Source organism: Silurus meridionalis, chromosome 1, assembly GCF_014805685.1.
Source record: "Silurus meridionalis isolate SWU-2019-XX chromosome 1, ASM1480568v1, whole genome shotgun sequence".
Classification (NCBI taxonomy): Eukaryota; Metazoa; Chordata; class Actinopteri; order Siluriformes; family Siluridae; genus Silurus; species Silurus meridionalis.
In genome coordinates this window covers 10,266,618-10,289,984 of record NC_060884.1, presented here as the reverse complement: position 1 = coordinate 10,289,984, position 23,367 = coordinate 10,266,618, and the positions used below count along the sequence as shown (strand labels likewise).

General features: G+C 38.0%; 2 protein-coding genes across 5 annotated transcripts; one reads left to right on the top strand and one right to left on the bottom strand.

Annotated features, from left to right (window-relative positions):
- Positions 1 to 968: 968 nt before the first annotated feature.
- Positions 969 to 8,763, bottom strand: LOC124389312 (oxidative stress-responsive serine-rich protein 1-like). 4 transcript variants are annotated; one of them, XM_046854694.1, is made up of 5 exons: positions 8,657 to 8,763; positions 3,380 to 3,490; positions 2,852 to 2,962; positions 1,593 to 2,527; positions 969 to 1,518 (listed from the first exon to the last, which is right to left on the bottom strand). In XM_046854694.1, exons 2-4 carry the CDS (start codon positions 3,463 to 3,465, stop codon positions 1,891 to 1,893), a joined length of 834 nt encoding a protein of 277 aa, XP_046710650.1. In that variant the 5' UTR covers positions 3,466 to 3,490; positions 8,657 to 8,763; the 3' UTR covers positions 969 to 1,518; positions 1,593 to 1,890. The 4 variants fall into 4 exon arrangements, with proteins under 4 accessions (XP_046710650.1, XP_046710625.1, XP_046710635.1 ...); XM_046854669.1 differs by lacking the exon at positions 8,657 to 8,763 and adding an exon at positions 8,436 to 8,576; XM_046854679.1 differs by lacking the exon at positions 8,657 to 8,763 and adding an exon at positions 7,672 to 7,952.
- Positions 8,764 to 8,913: 150 nt separating this feature from the next.
- On the top strand, positions 8,914 to 13,614 carry oser1 (oxidative stress responsive serine-rich 1). Its single transcript, XM_046854706.1, has 4 exons — positions 8,914 to 9,198; positions 12,002 to 12,112; positions 12,528 to 12,638; positions 12,916 to 13,614. The coding sequence occupies exons 2-4, from the start codon at positions 12,027 to 12,029 to the stop codon at positions 13,538 to 13,540; spliced, it is 822 nt and encodes a 273-aa protein (XP_046710662.1). The 5' UTR covers positions 8,914 to 9,198; positions 12,002 to 12,026; the 3' UTR covers positions 13,541 to 13,614.
- The last annotated feature ends 9,753 nt before the right edge of the window (positions 13,615 to 23,367 follow it).

The window sequence follows — 23,367 nt, the reverse complement described above, 5'->3', positions numbered from 1 at the left end:
GGAACTAACTAGTAAATTGTGTAACAGTAAACAAATGAATAGAACGTGTGCTCTGTGAGCCTCAATTTGCATGCATTGAGAGGTATTGATGCCAAAGTTTGTGCTAGACTTTATCCTTGATAGTGAACCGAACTGCATTTTGTGGCTTTCTTAAAAATTCATACTGTATAAAAGGCCAACTTCCAAATGAAATTATTTTAACTGAAAAAAAAATAATAACTGCATGATGTGTGATCTTAAACACTTAATGAATAAAAGTTATGTGAGTTTTGCCTTGGCTCAATCCCAACTATTTTTAATAAATAATAGACATAAATGAGAGAATTCTTGCCTCTTCCCCTCAACATACAGCACTTTTACTTTTTAAAGAACTACTCATTCAACCATTTTAAATATATCAAAGCCATATAGACAGGTATTATTAGCATAATATTTCTTATACATATTGTACATCCTTTTAACTTGAATCCAAAATGTAATATGGCTTAGTATTAAGGTCAGAAAAATTTCATTTTACTGTAGGCTGCTTCACAATTAAAATTCCTTTTTATTTATTTTTTTAAACTTACCGCTTGAGCCCAGATAGGTTTAACCCTTAACTTATTATGTTAATTTCTCCGGTACAGCAATGATGTTCCCGAGTGTTTGACCCAGGGGCATGTTTAATTATCCAAAAGTGTCCCATTGTTTATCTCTGATTATTAGCTCTATTATTAACCATTTCAATCAATATTTAATGCAATGGTGTTCTTTACCTCTACAGATCATGGCTCAAGGAGGACGACTAACTAATTTTACGTAAACAAATGCATGTTAAAGCTTTCTTTAAATGTACATTTTTTTAACTATTATACATTTTGAAATTCTTTATTATAGGGTTATGCTGATAAATAAACATAACAACACCTCTTCTGTTCAGGGTCAAATTGGCCTGTGGACTTAGATTTTACACAAATGAGTCATGAGGATTTAAATTGAAAGTAAACTTTATTTAAGCACTGTTTTTTGTCCAGAAATAAAACAAATACCAAAACAACAAAATGAGAGATTAGCAATTTGTGTGTTTATGTGCGTCTTTGAGTCCTCACAGTACACAAGTAACTTGTAAACACTGCAATGTTGGGAACCAGAAATGAATAGGTGGAAATGAACAAGGTGCAACCCAGCCATTAGGGTTGCACAAGCCAGTTTCCTAAGTGCTGGTCCCAAGCCTGGATAAATGGGGAGGGTTGCGTTAGGTAAGGCGTCCAATGTAAAACATGTGCCAAATTAAATATGCGGATCACGAATCAGAATTGGTTTGAAAGAGGCAGATTTAGAGGACAAGGGGGTATTGAGACGGATGATCCGCGGTGGCAAGACGAAGAATGTTTGTGCATCTACACAGCACATGTCAGCACAGTGCTTTGTGAAAAAGAATTTGGCACAATTCACACCGGTCACGCTCGTTTTGATATCATCAGATGGGGCTTACAGACCTGGCACCTCTTTCCTCTTCCTTTTTCCCCCAGCAGAAACCTAGAAAGGAGATGACTATGATTACTAGGTCTTTTTGCTGATCCCAAGACAGAGACACACACACAAACACCTACCTAACACACTGGTGTACTAGGTGAAGTCCTCTGGAATGCCCTCATTGTCCACACAGCTGTCCTTGGCATGTGATGACTCCGTTGTATATGCAGAAACAAATATTTGACACTTCTGAACCCTTTTAGCTTCCACTTATTCCACTTTCACACGCAAATATAAGAAATGAATCATTTTCATTTTGTATGCTGATTACACTAATTAAAGCCAGGCAGAAGATGTTACATACCGATAAAGATACATGTAACTTTGTTTTGTTTTTGTTTTTTTTTATTCTAACACGACAACATAACAGGAGGGTTAAGTGTACATCATTTCAGCCATGTGTGACATATTTTTAGGTATGTACAGGTAATACTCCATGTAGCCAGACAGATCTTCTATAGTAATGTCATCCACATAAACGCGCGCCTGTTCGGAGCAGGAGCGTGTTGAGCTTGATGCTGATGATCTGGGCAGCTTCCTTTCACACTCTGAAATGACATCACGCAGGCCAGTGAATGAGTAGACCTCCATACCTTCCCAGTTGGTGCACTGGCACACGCTATGCTCTTGGAGCTGGCACAGGAATTTAAAGTCAGCTGCTGTAGGTTTAGCATCCTCTAAACAAGTGTTGGTCGTTTTGTCCTTTCCCTCTGAGCTACTCTCATTGCCTAAGGGTGGCACTTTGTTCAGAGGGGAAATCTTGCTATCCAAAGTAATACTGGAGTCATAACCTGTGGAGCCAAAGGTAGGCGAATGAGCACCAGAGGACAAAAGCTCTTTCTTCGCTGGAACAAGAAGGGAGGTGCTGGTGTCCTCCAGCTCTGTGGGACTCTTGTGTTTCAACTGCATTGTAGACCTACAGTAGGTAAATATGGGTGGGTGCAGGATGGGAGACTTGGACCGTCTCCGTCTCTGGGTTCTCGATAAGCCCCTGGAGGACTTTCGGCTGCATCTGTATTTAGGGGTGAAAAATAATCAAATGAATGTGATTAAATTCTATGTGATGCTCAATGAAACACAATTGAGCTAAACTTTATGTCACAAGTCATTTTGATATGTATATACTATTTTAACAAAGTACAACAGACAGAAGCATCGATTTACTAACTTATTATTAATCAAAAATCAAACCTAGAATTTTAGAAAGTTTGTTTGTAGAGCCAAAAAAGCAAACACTGAGCACATGGCATTATGCAAATAGTTAGAGAGACAGACAGACACAGCTGTATGAGAACCGAAAGAAGAAAAAAAAAGAAAAAGACAGCAGGTATCTTACCCATGCCAGTTGTCTTTAGGAGAAGTAATTTTGGGTTTTGTTCCCTCTATGCTGACTCGGGTTCCGGCTCTCGATGCCAGAGACTCACTCACATGTGCTGCAGCCACAGAACTAAAAAAAGTTACCAACACACACACAAATAAATAAATCTTTTCCACCACAATTTCTTCAAATCAAACAGTAAAGCCACAATTTTCCAATCATCTTTTTTTAGTCTATTATCATTGATTTTTAAAAAACATTCGTTTATCTTGCCAACAGATTTAGATTGCTGGTTTTGGCACAGTTCTGTTAAACTCTCCTCCACTCACATTTTGGTTAAGCTGAGTCTGGGAAAATTCTGAATTTGTATTCTCTATAAAATGCATAGTCTCTGCTTATTCTGCTAAATTATTACTTAGACATTCCGTTTATAACATGCATTGTAGCCATTGGTGCTGAAAGACCTGACCAGTGGTTTATTATAGACTTTTTTACTATGATTCCACCTACAATACATTTTCAACTAATGTGACATTAATAAAATACCTTTCAGCATCAACACGCAGCTTTTTGAAGGCAGTCTGTAGTGTTTCGTCCTCAAACTCTTTCTCTCGTGTCTTTACAGTGTCCATGGTGGTGCCTTGCAGGGCCTCAGAACTGGGGAACAAAATAACAGCTACATTTACTGGCTGGTAAAGATTTATATCGATCACAGGTCTCCCTATTTCTGAAGAAACCTTAAAGCTGGGTAGAATTTTTTTCTGGCAAACACAGAAACGGACATTTGCTTTCCAATACAATGATTTGTTAATCATTACGCTCACAGTGCACCCAAGTTCACATCCTGAATTACAACACACAATTCAGAATCCTGCCTGCTTTATAATTTGATTCTTGACCAGAGTGAGATGATTGAGTTTTTATCAGATTACAATATCTGGTACTAATGTGTGAAATATTTTAACCAATCAAATTAAACAACATTTCAACCTGCAGCAATGCATCATGTGGCATTGGTTAAAATTCTAACATGAAAAGGTTCCAACAACCAAAGTGTAAAAGCAAAAATATCATTAATTTAACAAATATTAAGCAAGCTCTGTGTAGAAGAAGGATCAGGGCACTGAATTCGCCAGCCTGCAGTTTAGATCTTTCACCCATAGAAAACATTTGGCGCATCATAAAGAGGAAGATGCATCAAAGATCTAAGAAAGTTGAGCAACTAGAAGCCTGTTTTAGACAAGAATGGAACAACATTCCAATTCCTAAACTTGAGCAACTTGTCTCCTCAGTCCCCAGACGTTTGCAGACTGTTATAAAAAGAAGAGGGGATGCCACACAGTGGTAAACATGGCCTTGTCCCAACTTTTTTGAGATGTGTTGATGCCATGAAATTTAAAATCAACTTATTTTTCCCTTAAAATTATACATTTTCTCAGTTTTAACATTTGATATGTCATCTATGTTGTATTCTAAATATTGAAATTTGAAACTTCCACATCATTGGATTCTGTTTTTATTCACAATTTTTACAATGTCCCAACTTTTTTTGGAATCGGGTTTGTATAATAAACCAACATCATATATTTTTTAGGGATGCACCGAAATGAAAATTCTTGGCCGAAACCGAAAACCGAAAAAAAAGAGGAAAGCCACTGCATTAATGGCTATGACTGTGTACTAACCTTACTAAAATCAAGGCATTTCAATTGCATAAATTAATATTAAAGTTTCAAAGAATAAATCAATTACAAAATATAGCTGCAAGCAGCGATGGCGGGCCCTCGCACGTTTGTGTATCACTATACGGTGCCTCCCAGAAAACAATGCACGGTGGGCAAGTGCATCAAGTGGGTAAATATCAGTGGACCATTTTATGTTGTTACTGACCCATTTGGGGACTGTAGGTAAAAGAAACCCCACATTTTAGACAAACGGGGCACTAGTGAGCCACTTAAGAGACACAACTTTGTCCGACCTTTTTGTCCACACTTGTGATGTATGTGTCAAATTTCAAGATAATCTAAGCACGCCAAAAGCCTTAAATATGCTTAAAATAAAAGTAAAGTTTGACGCGTTGCCATGGGAACAGTGTTCAAGATATCAAAAATTCCTTTGCAATTTATTATCTACAATGTCTCAGCATCATGTTGATTATGTTTGGTGTCAATTGGATGAATATCCTAGGAGGAGTATTTAAAAGTTCACCACATGCAACTGTCAAAAAATCCACCTTTTGTGACCTACACACTTCCTGGCGCCTGTTGGTGGCGCTATGTCCAAGATTCACAATAGGCACATCGATGCAATCGGAATCCTTGGCTGAACATACACAGCACGTGTCATCCGAATAAGGCATTTTTTGCTTGAGATATTAGACACTTCCTGTTTCTCTGAATTCGTCATAAATTTGTCGCCTCGCCATGGCTGCACCGTTTGAGATATCAAAAATCCCTTCGCAATTTAGCAAGTGCAATGTCTCGGCATCATGTTCACCACTTCTGATGTCAATCGCATGAATTCCCTAGAAGGAGTATTTAAAAGTTCACCACATGCACTTTTGAAACCATCCAGAATGGCCGGCTAGAATTTATTTTGGCATGGAAAAGATATAATAGATAGCCAAATAGATTAGTTGTTCCTGAACAATTTTCTTGTTAGCATTTTAGTTTGATGCTATCAAGAAAATTGTTCAGGAACAACTAATCTATTTGGCGTTAGTCAAAATCACTTCAGTTTGTTTGTTTGTTTATTAAGTTTTAACACCATGTTAGCATCAAGGCTATATACATGGCCGACACAGCCATCAAATCCAGAACATTCAATTACTATATAAAACATTTCAGCTTTACATGAGACAAAAATCTTAAAACTCATTTAGGTGATGTTTTTTTATACTCAAAGGAACCCGAGATAAAAGACATAAAGGAGAAGCTTCACCCATCAGTAGAAACCCATGTGTAAGTTCTGAGTGGCCGAGTCGGCACTTAGTGTGGACAACTTGGTCATACCGCCATTAGAAACTATAATGGACACCGTTTAGTACTTCAGCGATCACAACTCTACCATACGCATGTCTAGCCATAATGTGCAATTTGGCTAGTTCATCCTAAGCACAGTAAATTTGCCTTTACCCAACTACAAAAGTGGCCACACACACGCAACCAGGTCCTTGTGAGTTTCTTTATTTCCCTAAACCCTTACATTTGTTTTCCTGCACGACTTTTATTAGTTGCTGTCTTTTTTGATTAGAAACTAATAATTGCTTACACTTGGCTGGTTACTACATGTTTGGAAGTGTTAAAAGCCTTACAATACATACATACATACATACATACAGGCAGACAGACAGACAGACAGACAGACCATACTGCCGATTCACAGACATACAACGAAGTATAAGCAACAAGATGTATAAGAATATTAAGGGTAGGTTGAAGTAAAAGATCACAATAAGAAAGACAGTAGGATTATTAATTAAACGAATAAATAAAACGAATTGTGTACTGTTTAAAATAAAGCAGTCAGGTGGAAATTAAAATGCATTAACGAGGTGAAACGTTGCATAATAATATACAATGATAATATTTCGATCTACATGATTGTATATACAGATGGGAAATTAACTATACATAAGGTGCACCAGCAAGTTGTACATTTTTTCTTTTTTTTTTTTAAAGAGAAAATGAAAGTAAATTATTATTTCAGTACCATCAGGTGAACAACCCAAGAGACTGTAGATTAAATGTAGATTCCAAAAGCCACTTTAATCTGCTGGGCACAGACCTGAACACCAGGCATGTGGCTGGTATATATTAGGTTACGATTTAACGAGTTATTTTTAGGTAGGAACAGTTTGAAAGTCACATCTTTCATATTTTACATAAGCCATCGATGTGTCTTACATTTTCTAATAAGTAAATTCGGGAACATGCTAGCATAGCTAGTTAGCCAATGTTCACACCAGTCAGATAGTCAGACGTTTATCCAAATTTATCTGTAAAAAAATATGATACTCACATTTCATGGACTCCGCCCTTGATAATTCAACCGCAGCCTTCGGTGTTATCAATGCAAAAATAATTACAACAAAAATATTTTGCAGCTAATGCTAACTAGCAAAATAGCTCATGGTTTTAGAGATTATTGTATCCAATCAGCTGTCAACAATGCAATCGTAAATGTTACCAGAAACGGGTATATAATAAACATGTTTCTCCGCATCTATTTGCTAAACTTCAGAAACACAGCATCAGTTTCTAGATTGTTCTCCAAACATCTCGTTTACACACGAAATACACGGCGTGACTCTGCAAGAGCGCACAAAGGTCTGACGTAGAACGCACATCCCAAGAATACGTCACTGATATTTTTATATGGCTGCCTGCTGTCAGTAGAGCATAGGAAGCTCCACCAGGAGGCGATATGGATTTCTTTCTTTCTACTTTTAGGTGGATGGCGATAGAAATATCAGGTAATTTTAGGCTGCGTTTACACTTGGCATTAACAATGTGATGCAATAGGAGAGGTATATCGGTAGGAGAATGCTAAGCGTGGAGCCGCCAGAAAGGAGATAAAGAGGAAGGCTAAGGAGGAGGTTTATGTTTGTGTTGAGGGAAGACATGCAGGTAGTTGGGTTGAAAGTGGCAGATGTAGAGGTATGGAGAAGGATGATCCACTGTGGCGACCCCTAATGGGGGAAGCCAAACGAAGAAGAAGTTCATTTCGTTCTTTGGATTAGAATTAATATAAAATGTTACATTTTTAATAAGCAGATCCACCAACACATACATACATACACGAACTTTGACCATTAGTCCAACAACTGAGTCACTCACCTCTCATAGCTTCTGGTCCGTATCGTTAGTTCTTTTGTCATGTAACTCCCATAATTATTGTAACAATAATACCAAGATTGATATATTTCACTGTGTAGTGTATACAGGAGTCATCTGATAAAATAACGAACGACTTGAACCGGATGACTCATGAGATGAACATAACCTACGGAGATTTTGCGATGCTTTGCTCATTCGCGTCAAGTAGAAAATTAACGAAAAGTAAAAACCACAAACATCCGTCATCAACTACCAACTTCTTCCCTGTTTCATGGAGTGTGTATATAATACGTTCTTAATACCAATCAGAAATAGAATTAGTTGTTTAAGGGTTAATGACGTGATCACGCTGCACGCACGTTCGTTACTTGGCAACATAGTCGCGCACAGAGTCTGTCAAAACTACAGTTTTGGAGAACAGTTCAGAGAGTGATGCTACGTTTGTTCAAAGTTTAGCAAAAAGATTGTGCGGAGAAACCTTTTGTTTATTATATACCAGTTTCTGGTAGCATTTATCATTATATTGATGACAAACTAATTGAATACAGTAATCTCATTAGCTGCTAAAATATATTTGTAAATATTTTAGCGTTGATAACAGCGAAGGCTGCGGTTAAGTTATCAAGACCAGAGTCCTTAAAATGTGAGTATTATGTGTTTTCACAAATTAAACCGCGTGTTTTCTAATTTACTTATTAGAAAATGTTAGACACGTCGGTGCCTGATGTAAAATGTGAAAGATGAGACTTTTAAAATGGTCTTACCTAAAGAATAACTCGTTAAATCGTAACCCAATATATTCCAGCCACATGCCTGGGTTTTCAGGTCTGTGCCCAGTAGATTGAAGTAGCTGCCTAGATTTAAGATTTGATTAGTTGAGATTTGATATCTACATTTTAATGTACAGTCTCTTAGATTGTTCACCTTGATGACAATAAAATGATCCTGTTCGTTAATTTAGCAATGTTTTAATTAATATTACAACCTGCTGGTTCACAGCCTTTGCTATGACACTTTTTGAGCACAGGTGCATCCTGTTTCCACTGACCCTAAACAATTTTCTTATAAGAATTTTGGTTTCATTCATATCCATTTATATCGGATCCATTCATATCGCCTCCTAGTGGATCTTACTAAGCTCTACTGACTGCAGGCAGCCCTACAAAAGTATCAGTGACGTATTCTTGTTGTGACGGATCTGTGTGTGTTCTACGTCAGACCTTTGTGCGCTCTTGCAGAGTCACGCCGTGTAGTTCGTGTGTAAACAAGAGGTTTGGAAAACAATCTAGAAACTGATGCTGTGTTTCTTCGAGGTTTAGCAAATAGATTTTTGATGTTTATTATATACCCGTTTCTGGTAACATTTACGAGTACATTGTTGACAGCTGATTGGATACAATAATCTCTAAGACTATGAGCTAGTTTGCTAGTTAGCATTAGCTGCAAAATATATATTTTTTGTAATTATTTTTGCATTGATAACACCGAAGGCTGCGGTTGAATTATCAAGGGCGGAGTCCATGAAATGTGAGTATCATATTTTTCTACAAATAAATTTGGATAAACTCCTGATTATCTGACTGGTGTGAACATTGGCTAACTAGCTATGCTAGCATGTTCCCGAATTTACTTATTAGAAAATGTAAGACACATCGATGGCTTATGTAAAATATGAAAGATGGGACTTTCAAACTGTTCCTACCTAAAAATAACTCGTTAAATCGTAACCTAATATATACCAGCCACATGCCTGGTGTTCAGGTCTGTGCCCAGCAGATTAAAGTGGCTTTTGGAATCTACATTTAATCTACAGTCTCTTGGGTTGTTCACCTGATGGTACTGAAATAATAATTTACTTTCATTTTCTCTTTAAAATAAATAAATAAATAAATTTACAACTTGCTGGTGCACCTTTATGTATAGTTAAGTTCCCATTTGTATATACAATCATGTAGATTGAAATATTATAATTGTATATTATTAGTATATTATTATGCAACGTTTCACCTCCTTAATGCATTTCAATTTCCACCTGACTGCACTATTCTAAACAGTACACAATAAGTTTTATATATTAATTTAATTAATAATCTTAGTCTCTCTAATTGTGATCTTTTACTTCAACCTACCCTTAATATTCTTATATATCTTGTTGCTTATACTTCGTTGTATGTCTGTGAAGCATTACTATTTATATACAAATGTACTGTGCTCAGGATGAACCAGCCAAATTTAACATTATGGTTAAATATGCGTATGGTAGAGTTGTGATGGCTGCAGTGATTTTGATATGACAGTTAATGAGTGTGAAATACCACCTACTGACCTTATCATTAATTCACTAATACATCATAAACACATGGCAGAAGGAATAAGACGTATATACAAATAGTAAATTGAATAAAATAAGCCCTAGTACTAAAAGGTGTCATTATAGTTTCTAATGGAGGTATGACTAATTGTCCACACTAAGTGCCGACTCTGCCACTCAGAACTTATACATGGATGGATTTCTACTGATGGATGAAGCTCCTCCTTTATGTCTTTCATCTCAGGTTCCTTTGAGAATAAAACACATCTTGGATTGTAATTTTTACCATACGGCTAGACAACGCTTTAATTCCGAAACATGGTTGTCATAATGTATCACCTAAATGAGTTTTGAGATTTTTGTCTCATGTAAAGTTGAAATGTTTTATATAGTAATTTAAATGTTGTGGATTTGATGGCTGTGCCTTGATGCTAACATGGCGTTAAAACGTAATAAATAAACAAACAAACAAACTGAAGTGATTTTGGCTAACGCCAAATATATTAGTTGTTCCTGAACATTTTCTTTTTGTTAGCATTTTAGTTTGATGCTACTGAGCAAGCCATGGCCCATGCAAATTCATTGTCAAGAGGTTTTGAAAAGATCTCTTTTCCATGCCAAAATAAATGCTACACTAAAAATGTAAAAATATATTATGTTGGTTTATTATATTTAATATGGTATGATGATAATATGGTCTACTATTTGGGCATAATTATAAAATAAATGTTATGTGTGAAATGAAGACAGTTGGGCTGTAACTAACAATTATTTGATAATTGATGAATTGGATGATTGTTTCGATTTATTAAATAAAAAAAAATGATTAGATGTTCTGCTTATAACTATATACAACAGGATAAAAAATAAAGATAAACAGTTCACACTGTTATATTTAAATCCATCACTATAGTATATCGTGAAAGAGCTGATTACGCTACCCGATACTCGCGAGTCACGTCAGAACAGATCCAGTGCGACTGTCCAGAAGTTACAAACAGTTTACACCATAGCAGTTCATTAAACTACACCATTTTCACATGATGATTTACAGTTTTTGCTCACCGTGCTGATGTTCATCTGTGACTTGGGACGCACACTTTTTCCTGCTGTACTCTCCTTCATTTCACAAGCGGCTGTGTTTTTATTACCGTCACGTTAACCCGTAACTTCAGCAGCCCCACTAAACGATAGCAAATAATCAATTTTAGCGAATAATAAAGAACCTAGATGGCTTATTAAACAAATAACACCAAACCCTTTAATTAGGCCTTGGGCTCTAATTAAAATAAAGATAATTGTGGATAGTTTTACGTAATAATTTGCCTTAGCAGAAAGAACTACTAGGTTAAATAAAAAACCTCTGGTAAACAGCTAAATATTTTGACTTTCTACCACAAAAAAATCTGGAAACACAATTTCAATCAAATACGAAATAGTTTCAGAAGATCAACATTTTTAAATGGTGTATTATAGAAATAGACAATACTATTGTTTATAATATAGACAATACTATAGAAAGCTTGCAGAGGGCAGTGGCATTTTTAAATTTGATAAATTGCGTGTAATGAAATTTGTGAGTTTCATCTCAGCAGTAGCATACAATATGGACGGGGGTCTTTGAATTGATTTGCACAAGGACATTAAATGCAGCTTTCCATAAATAAGTGCTCACATATGGTTGGGTTTGTTGGTTTAGTCAACTTCACGTATCTATTAAAACATTTTTTGTTTGTTTACATTTACGGTATTTAGAAGATTTTGATCAATTATAAAGCAGGCAGGATCCTGAATTGTGTGTTGTTGTAATTCAGATGTGAACTTGGGTGCACTGCGAGCGTAATGATTAACAAATCTTTGTATTGGAAAGCAAATGTCTGTTTCTGTGTTTGCCAGAAAAAAATTCTACCCAGCTTTAAGGTTTCTTCAGAAGTAGGGAGACCTGTGATCATCTCCTACAATTTAAGCTATTATAAGTTTTTACCAGCCAGTAAATGTAGCTGTTGTTTTGTTCCCCAGTTCTGAGGCCCTGCAAGGCACCACCATGGACACTGTAAAGACACGAGAGAAAGAGTTTGAGGACGAAACACTACAGACTGCCTTCAAAAAGCTGCGTGTTGATGCTGAAAGGTATTTTATTAATGTCACTTTAGTTGAAAATGTATTGTAGGTGGAATCATAGTAAAAAAAGTCTATAATAAACCACTGGTCAGGTCTTTCAGCACCAATGGCTACAATGCATGTTATACACGGAATGTCTAATTAATAATTTAGCAGAATAAGCAGAGACTATGCATTTTATAGAGAATAAAAATTCAGAATTTTCCCAGACTCAGCTTAACCAAAATGTGAGGGGAGGTCAAACATGGTAGATCTAACTGTTGGCAAGATAAATGAATGTTTTTCAAAAAGCAATAATAATAGACAAAAAAAGATCATTGGAAAATTGTGGCGTTACTGTTTGATTTGGAGAAATTGTGGTGAACAGGATTTATTTATTTGTGTGTGTGTGTGTGTGTGTGTGTGTGTTGGTATCTTTTTTTAGTTCTGTGGCTGCAGCACATGTGAGTGAGTCTCTGGCATCGAGAGCCGGAACCCGAGTCAGCACAGAGGGAACAAAACCCAAAATTATTTCTCCTAAAGACAACTGGCATGGGTAAGATACCTGCTGTCTTTTTCTTTTTTTCCTCCAGTTTTTACATACGGCTGTGTCTGTCTCTCTAACTATATAATTTGGATAATGCCATGTGCTCAGTGTTTGCTTTCTTGGCTCTCCAAATTTTATTTTTGAAGTTAGTAAATCGATGCTCCTGTCTGTTGTACTTTGTTAAAATAGTTTAGACATATCAAAATGACTTGTGACATACAGTTTAACTCAGTTGTGTTTTACTGAGCATCACATTTATTTGATTATTTTTCACCCCTAAATACAGATGCAGCCGAAAGTCCTCCAGGGGCTTATCGAGAACCCAGAGACGGAGACGGTCCAAGTCTCCCATCCTGCACCCACCCATATTTACCTACTGTAGGTCTACAATGCAGTTGAAACACAAGAGTCCCACAGAGCTGGAGGACACCAGCACCTCCCTTCTTGTTCCAGCGAAGAAAGAGCTTTTGTCCTCTGGTGCCCATTCGCCTACCTTTGGCTCCACAGGTTATGACTCCAGTATTACTTTGGATAGCAAGATTTCCCCTCTGAACAAAGTGCCACCCTTAGGCAATGAGAGTAGCTCAGAGGGAAAGGACAAAAGGACCAACACTTGTTTAAAGGATGCTAAACCTACAGCAGCTGACTTTAAATCCCTGTGCCAGCTCCAAGAGCATACCACCAACTGGGAAGGTATGGAGGTCTACTCATTCACTGGCCTGCGTGATGTCATTTCAGAGTGTGAAAGGAAGCTGCCCAGATCATCAGCATCAAGCTCAACACGCTCCTGCTCCGAACAGGCGCGCGTTTATGTGGATGACATTACTATAGAAGATCTGTCTGGCTACATGGAGTATTACCTGTACATACCTAAAAATATGTCACACATGGCTGAAATGATGTACACTTAACCCTCCTGTTATGTTGTCGTGTTAGAATAAAAAATGATAACTGAATAAAAAGTTACAAGTATCTTTTTTGGTATGAAACCTCTTCTGCTTGGCTTTAATTAGTGTAATCAGCATCTTCTTCTTCTTCCTCTTCTTCTTCTTTCGGCTTCTCCCTTTAGGGGTCGCCACAGCAGATCATCTGTCTCCATACACCCTGTCCTCTACATCTGCCTCTTTCAACCCAACCACCTGCATGTCTTCTCTCACCACATCCATAAACCTCTTCCCTTGCCTTCCTCTTTACCTCCTTTCTGGCAGCTCCATGCTTAGCATTCTCCTATTGATATACCCCATGTCCCTCCTCTACACATGTCCAAACCATCTCAATCAAGCTTCCCTCACCTTGTCTCCAAAACGTCCACGCTGTCCCTCTAATAAACTAATTTATAATCAATTCAATTCATTTTTATTTGTATAGCGCTTTTAACAATGAACATTGTCTCAAAGCAGCTTTACACAGATAATGCGGTGATTAAATGTAAATATGTTCTTTGTAAGTATGTTTGTCCCTGATGAGCAACTGTGGCAAGGAAAAACTCCCCGAGATGGCATAAGGAAGAAACCTTGAGAGGAACCAGACTCAAGAGGGAACCCATCCTCATCTGGGTTGCACCAAATGTCCATTTGAAGAATATATACAAAGTTGCGGGGTACAGTGATGATGATCAGAAGCAAACTGCACTCCCGAGTCAGTGCAGCAGACCGCCAAAACCAACTACAGTCCAATCCGTCCTCAAAAGCACCCGTTCTACTCCGGAATTATATGGAACCACCCAAGGTGTTGATGAGAGACCGTCCCAAGCTGCACAGAAGTGTGAAGATCCACGGAGGGGAGAGGGGCAGGAACAGTGGTCACTGGAGCCTCAGGAGCATGTTTAACTCGACCGAGAGAGAGAGAGAGGGTGACGGAAGAGAAGGATATGGATTATTAAGTGTAACTATTGGTGTATGAAAGTTAATGTCACTGTGCAGTTTGGACTCCGGCAAGACTCGCTATGGCAGCATAACTAAAAGGGAGAACCAGAAGGTAACACAGACATGAGGGATCTCTGGGATAAGAGACGACCCACCACACCACCGTCAACAAACCTGAGTGAACGTGTGAATGTGAGGGGACAACAGCATACAAATATACCAGTTCACCAAACACTCTATATCCATGCTCCCTCCAGATCTGTACCCAGACAGTAAAGCGTTACAGTAGTCTAATCTAGAAGTAACAAAAGCATGAACTAGTTTTTCTGCATCCTGTAACGACATCATATTTCTAATTTTAGCAATATTTCTAAGGTGAAAGAAGGCGATCCTGGTGATATTATTCACGTGAGACTCAAAGGAAAGACTCGGGTCAATAATCACACCAAGGTCTTTGACAGCCGTACATGCTGAAACAGAAACACCATCCAGAGATGCTACATAATCGGAAAGTTTATTTCTAGCTGCATGTGGTCCTAGTAAAAGTACTTCCGTCTTATCTGAGTTGAGCAGAAGAAAGTTATTAAGCATCCACTGTCTAATGTCCTTTACACACTTCTCAACATTGTTAAGCTGATCTAGCTCATCTGGCTTTGCTGAAATATACAGCTGTGTGTCATCAGCATAGCAATGGAAGCGAATCCCATGTTTATGAATGATTTCACCAAGAGGCAGCATATATAAAGAGAAAAGCAGTGGGCCCAAGACAGATCCTTGAGGAACACCAAACTTTACCTCATAGAGTGTGGAGAACTCACCATTTACATCCACAAACTGATAGCAATCAGTCAAATAAGACCTGAGCCAAGAGAGAGCTGTTCCCTTTATTCCTACAACGTTCTCAAGTCTAGCAAGCAGTATAGTGTGATCAATGGTGTCAAAAGCTGCACTAAGGTCGAGCAAAACAAGTAAGGAGACAAAACCCTGATCAGAGGCCAATAACAGGTCATTTACCACCTTAACTAGCGCCGTCTCTGTGCTATGATGAGGCCGAAATCCTGACTGATACATTTTAAAAATGTTATTCATAAGTAGGTGTGAGCATAACTGCTGTGCTACAACCTTTTCTAAAATTTTGGATATAAAGGGGAGATTTGATATTGGCCTGTAGTTGGACAACTGACATGGGTCAAGGTCAGGTTTCTTAATAAGGGGGTGGATAACTGCCAGTTTGAAGGATTTAGGTACATAACCAGTGCTAATGGAAGAGTTAATTATTTTTAAAACAGGTTTGATTACCTCTGGAGCTATCTGTTTAAAGAAACTAGTAGGCAAGGGATCGAGAATGCAGGTTGATGGTTTTGATGAGGAGATTAATGAAATTAAGTCATTCTCATGAATAGGAGTGAAGCTTTGTAGTTGATTGTCCGTTATAATTACACTGCTGTCTACAGGGTTACTTGTAAAATAATTTGGATTTATATTAACCGTCTGGATTTCTTGCCTGATGTTTTCAATTTTATTATTAAAAAAGTTCATGAAATCATTACTACCTATTGATGGTGTGCATGTTAGTGCAGTGCTTTTATTCCCTGTTAATTTTGCTACCGTGCTGAATAAAAATCTAGGATTATGTTTGTTATTTTCTATGAGGGTGGAGAAATATGCTGATCTGGCAGCACTAAGAGATTTTCTATAATTTAGGAGGCTCTCCTTCCATGCTATTTGAAATATTGTTAATTTTGTTTGACGCCATTTACGTTCTAATTTTCGAGTGTTCTGTTTTAAGGTGCGCGTATGATCATTATACCACTGTGCTAATTTTTTCTCCCTGATCATTTTGGTCTTAAGGGGAGCTACATCATCTAGAGTGTAACGTAACGTTGTTTCTAGATGTTCAGTGGCCCAGTCAAGCTCTGCGGGGTCCAATCCAATCCTGTCCATCGTTGTCAGTCCAAACAAAAACCTCAACATCTTCAGCTCTGCTACCTCCAGCTGCACCTCCTTTTTTTTACTCATTGCCACTGTCTCTAAACCATACAACATCGCAGGTCTCACCACAGTCCTATAAACTTTTCCTTTCACTCTTGAAGATACACTTCTATCACAAATCACTCCTGCCATTCTTCTCCACCCACTCCACCCTGCCTGCACTTTTTTCTTCACTTTTCTAACACACTATTACTTTTCACTGTTGACCCCAGACTCCTCCACTGTCTCCACCTCTTCTCCCTGCAACTGCACCACTCCACTGCCCTCCCTTATATTCGCACACGTGTACTCTGTCTTACTCCTACTGACTTTAATTCCCCTTCTCTCCAGTGCGTAGCTCCACCTCTACAGGTCCTTCTCAACCTGCTCCTTACTCTCACCACAAATAACAATATCATCTGCAAACATCATAGTCCATGGAGACTCCTGTCTGACCTCGACCGTCAACATGTCCATCACCACTGCAAACAGCAAAGGGCTCAGAGCCGATCCTTGATGCAGTCCAACCCCCACCTTGAATCAGTCTGTCATTCCTACTGCACACTTTACTGATGTCACACTGTCCTCATACATGTCCTGCACCACCCTCACATGCTTCTCTGACACACCTGACTTCCTCATACAATACCACAACTTCTCTTTCAGCACCCTGTTGTACGTTTTCTCTAAATCCACAAACACAAAATGCAAATCCTTCTGACCTTCTCTATACTTCTTCCTTAACATTCTCAAAGCAAATGATGCATTCGTGGTGCTCTTCCTCGGCATGAAACCATACTGTTGTTCACAGATGGTCACCTCTTCTCTCAGCCTGGCTTCTACTGCTCTTTCCCATAACTTCATGGTGTGCCCAATCAACTTAATTCCCCTGTAGTTACTGCAGGTCTGCACATCTCCCTTGTTATTAAAGATCGGTACCAGCACATTCCTTCTCTATTCCTCAGGCATCCTCTCACCTTCCAAAATCCTTTTAAACAATCTTGTTAAAAACTCCACGCTTCTACCGGTATGTCATCTGGTCCGACTTTCCACTCTTCATACTCTTAATTGCTGCTCGCACTTCTTCCTTACTAATCCTATCCACTTCCTGCTTCACCATTTCCACACCATCCAATCTTATCTCTCTCTCATTTTCCTCGTTCATCAGCTGCTCAAAATACTCCATCTTTTCAACACACTCTCCTCACTACCGGGCCAATCGGTATAAATCCTTTTCTCCTTCCTTGGTGTCCAACTTCTCATACAGCTTCCTCATATGCCTTTTTATTGGCTTTCACTACATCCCTCTTTACCTGCTGCCGCATCTCCTTGTACACATGCCTACTTTACTCATCACACTGTCGATCCCAACTCTGTTTTGCCAACCTCTTTTTCCTTATGCTTTCCAGATTCTATTTCCAGCTAGAAAGTACCTTTCTAGATGTCTCCCTTATCACTTCTGCAGTAGTTGCACAATCATCCAGCACCTCTTCACCACTATCGAGCCCCTGTCTGACCTCGTCCCTAAATCTCACACTACAGTCTTCCTTATTCAGTTTCCACCATCTTATTCTTCTTTCAGTCTTTACCTCTAAAACCATCCTACAGACCACCATCCGATGCTGTCTAGCTACATTGCTTTACAGTCTCCAATCTTCTTCAGGTTGCATCTCCTACATAGAACTCAGTGCACCTTCCTCCACTCTTATACGTCTGCTCCTCCTTCTCAAAATAAGTATTCACAACTGCCATTTCCATACTTTTAGCAAAATCTACCGCCATCTGCCCTTCCAGATTCCTCTCCTTAAGGCCTTACCTACCCATCATCTTCTCATCTCCTCTGGTCCCTTCACCTACATGCCCATTTACATCTGCCCCAATCACCAATTGTTCATTCCTAGGTACACCTTCTACCACATCTAACTTACTCCAGAATTTTTTCTTCTCCTCCATCTTACAACCCACTTGTGGAGCAAAAGAACTGATGACATTTATCATCACCCCTTCAACTACCAGCTTCACGTTTATCACCCTATCAGAAACTCTCTTCAACTCCACTACACACTTAAAGTACTCTTCGTTCAGGATCACCCCTACATCATTTCTCTTTCCATCCACACATATGTACCTTTCTCCTCTCCATTATATCAGCTATCTCTCTCCTTTTACTAGTCATAGTACCTTTATTTAAAGTACCAACCCTAACCCCCACTCTCCTACACTTCTCCTTTCCCTGCTATCTCTGTAGACGTCTTTCCCCTCTTCTTCTCCTTCAGCCAACAGTGGCCCGATTTCCACTGGTATCCTGTTGGCTAACGATACCTCTGGCGGTCGTTGGTAACCCGGGCCTCAACCAATCCAGTATGAATTTCTCTTTCGTGATCCGCATATTTGATTTTGCACATGTTTTACGCTGGATGCCCTTCCTAACGCAACCCTCCCCATTTATCCGGGCTTGAGACTGGCACTAAGAGTGCACTTGCTTGTGTTAAATTGCGAGAATGCAGGTTGTTGTGACTTTTGATGGAGCAAAACATAAAGATTCTCTGCATGGGAATCCTACAAACATTACACTCTGCAGCTGCATATGATATACTCTGTCAGAGCTTAACAAAATGAGCAGCAGAGGTAAACAGGTTACAGCTCAAGAAGCTCCAGAACTTATTTGTGATTATGATAGCGACCACTACTCTATAATCCAGGCCATAATGTCACAGTTGATGAAATGTTAGTGGCATTTAGAGGTTCCTGTCCATTTAGGCAATATATGATTCAAAAACAGCTAAATGGTGTGATGCAAACAATAGCTATGCATTAAATATGTATGTTGGAAAGCTGGTTGGAGGAAGCCCAAGAGAAAAATCTGTTTCTTGGTCTCATGGGCACAACGTAAACTGTGACAATTTTTTTTCACAAGCTACAACTTGTGTTAGGATCTTATAAAGAGAAAGTTGGAACGGTCCGAAATAAGAGAGCTGAACTTCTGGTAAATAAGAACAGGGCACCTCAGCTTCCATGGTTGCCAGCAGCACCACAGCACTAGTGTCTTACTGGACCAAAAAGGGGAAATTTTGCATTCATGAGCACTTTGCACAAAAATGCTGAAATCAGCACAAAAGTGGACCAGAAACTAAGTATGAGCCTAGACAATAATGCCACTAAAGGGGTTATGGACAACTTGGATAAAGTCATAGGGTCCTACAGTGGAATGCGCCAAATCTCTGAAAGAGGCACATCATCTTTAAGGAGCTGGGGAAGGCGATTGTGGTACTAAATATTCAATTGGAGCAGCACATGCAAAGGACCCCAGCTGCTGCAGCTACAGTGAGGACAATCCAGGAGAGGACTTCACAAAGTACACCAAGTACGTGAGGTGTGTGTGTTTGTGTGTGTGTGTGTGTGTGTGTGTGTGTGTGTGTGTGTGTGTGTGTGTGTCAGTCTGTCTTGGGATCAGCAAAAAACGTAGTAATCAGTGTCCTCTTCTTTCTAGGTTGCCGCTGGGGGAAAAAAGGTCTGCAAGCACACTGTGATAACATGTCCCTCATGTGCTGTGTAGATGCAGACACCTGCACCTTGTTCATTTCCACCTATTTATTTTATAATTTCTAGTTCCCAACAGTGAAGACACACACACACAAAACACACATATTGCAAATCTCTTATTTTGTTGTTTTGTTATTTTGTTCATTTCTGGTTCAAAAACAGTGCTTAAATAAAGTTCACTTTCAATACAAATCCTCATGACCCATTTGTCTTGATTTTAAGTCAATGGGTTAATTTGACCCTGATTAGAAGAGGTTTTGTTTGTGTTAATTTATCAGCATAACCCTGTAAACAAATTCTAAATGTTAAATAAAAATAAAATACATTAATGTCAAGTAAAAAATCTGTGAAATATACTCATTGAGCCTTGATCTGTGAGTGGTAAAGTATACCACTGCATTAAATATTGATTGAAATGGTTAGTAATGGAGTTAATAATGGCATATAAACAACGTTTTTTGTTTTGACACCTTTGAATAATTAAACATGCATAGACATGGGTCAAATTCGCCAAAGAACATCATTGCTGTACCTGAGAAATGAACATAAGTCAAGTCAAGAAGCTTTTTATTGTCATTTCAACCATATATAGCTGACGCAGTACACAGTGAAATAAAACAACGTTCCCCAGAACCCTGATGCTACATAAAACAACATAAAACAACAATCACAGAAACAGAAAAACACAGGGCCAAGGACTAGTAAGTGTCCTCGCCACATAAAGTGCATGTGTGCAATCTGGTGCAAACAGTGCAAAGACACACAGAACACAAAATAGCTCCACCAGTAAACGTGTTGTAACGAGACAGTGAACAGTAGCAAAATTTAAACAAAATACAGTATTGTAAACAAAATGTGCAAAAGAGCAAATAGCAGCAATCCAGGGGAAAAAAACGACATGTAAACAGTTTATGGTAATGAAGTGATGTAATATGAGTGGTCCTGAAGTCATGGGTGTGCGTTTTGTGTGTGTGTGTGTGTGTGTGTGTGTGTGTGTGTGTGTGTGTGTGTGTGTGTGTGTGTGTGTGTGTGTGTGTGTGTGAGTGTGTGAGTGTGTGAGTGAGTTTAGTTCAGTTCTTTGTTAAGAAGCCTGATGGCTTGAGGGAAGAAACTGTTACACAGTCTGGATGTGATGGCCCGAATGCTTCGGAACCGCTTCCCTGATGGCAGGAGGGTGAAGAGAGGGGGGTAAACGAAAAAATAATTCTGAGGTACACAGCATTGGTTGGTGGTGCAAGGCAAAAATGCATATAGTACATGAACAGATTAAAGTCGCTAGGGGGATATGTATCTGTCATAAAATATACATGGGGCTGTAAACTGATAGTGGATGGGCATGAATCTTTTGTTTTTAGTTTTTTGCCCCTACTTGATTATTTCTGGGGTACATGCTATGTTGCCAAAGTTCTTTTGCAGGATTTGTAAGTTTTGATTTTATTTGTATATGCAAAAATGCCACATAATCATCATGATTACCTTGTTTTTCTATAAATTGTAATAAAACATTTTTATTAGTTGGTAAATTAGTCTGTTATAGGTGATTAACGTTTTTGTCTTTTTTGCAGCGGCCTATTTCTCAAAAGTGTGTTTAGAAAAAAGTCTCAAATTAAGTTAAATAGTGTACCTGCTTATTTGCTTCTTTCTTTAAAAAAAGATCAATCAGAAGGGATTCCACAAAGGATAAAATCCAGGCCAATTTCAAATTAGAAATTAGAAATTTAAATTAGCCAGACCAGCCACTCAGTGTATGTAAATAAAACCATCTATTAAATTAAAGGATGACCTAATGCTACTAATTCAAACAAAGCCATAGTAATCAAGGCTCATATGCAGCATGTGCAATATTCAAGCAGTTGAAAAAAGTTGCACAATTTCAGTTAAAGAATGCAAATAAGCATGCACCCTTTAGTTTCCTGTCAAACACAAATACACAATAAGCACACCACTGCTTTTCATATACTGTACTTTCCACATAAAAATGTAGGCAGCAAATTTTGATATGTGCCAAACTTTTTTATGTTTTATGCTCATACAAGATGTTCTGCATTCATATTTGGAACAACACAGTTTGGTAACTTTATTAAAACTTTATTATTTTAAATTGAAATAGGGTATTTTTCATGTACTGTATGACTTAATAGTTTTAATGCTTTAAAAAACAAACATTGCGTTGCAGCATTGTATCAGCTTAACAGAGTATTCAAAGCATTTAAAATGGTAGAAAAAAAAACCCACCACCACCATTTTACACTTTTACACACCATGCACCTCAACATTTGGTGACCCCTATCTGTGACTTGGTCTTTGTGGCTGATTTGCAGCTGTTCTTAAATGTATGCACTTTACAGTTGAGAAATGTATTGCAGGGATATCATTTCACTAATTCTGTTAAAAATGTATTTACTAACAAATTAGTATGGAAATTATGCTAAATATTTGTCAGCTAGATCACTGAATGCTGACTAGAGTGATTATAGCTTTCGTGTCTCGGCGTACCATTTGACACAAAAATCCCTGTGCCACTTTGAAGTGGTAAATGACATTGTTCTTTGTTTTGTTTTAACATAGTTAAGTTAACAATAATAACAAAAGTTAACAATAGTTAAGAAATCATAGAAAATCTCATAACTATTCACCCCACTTTGGGAATACAACACAATAATTTCTTTAAGCAATGTAATTTTTTCTTGTCCATAAATGTTCACTGTGGATATAAGCATAATCATCTTATTTTTTGTGTGTTTTTGGAATCTTGGATTGTGTCCTCCTTGCCTGGTCTGTGAGCTTTTCTGGGCATGCTTTTGTTGTCAACTTTGTTGTGACAGTATATTCTTAACCTTTTGTTATAATGGTGCTCAGAGTTTGTATTTTTTTTTTTTTTTTTACAAATAATTACTGTCATTTACTCAATCTTTTCTTTTTTTGCCGCCAAAAACAATGCTTTGATTTTATACATTGTGCTGCCACTACATGAAAAGATAACCACACATGAACAAGAATATAAGTGATGGAAGGTGGGTGAAGGAGAGATTAAGTTAATAAGAGGACAAGGATATGTTGGGAGCTCATGGACATATAAATAGTTACCAGAGCTCAGGATCAGCGCTTGCCAGGATCCTTGCAATGAGACACCAATACAAGGATCCAAGGAAACTATGCTGAACACATTTGAAGTCTCAAATGCATTATCTTTTATAGTTCAATTTGAATTGTACATAATAAATTATACATATGTGAAAAGCCTTCTCTTATTAAAAAAGTACTTAGCATTATCATATTATTATTATTATTATTATTATTATTATTATTATTATTATTATTATTATTATTATTATTATTATTATTATTATTATTATTAT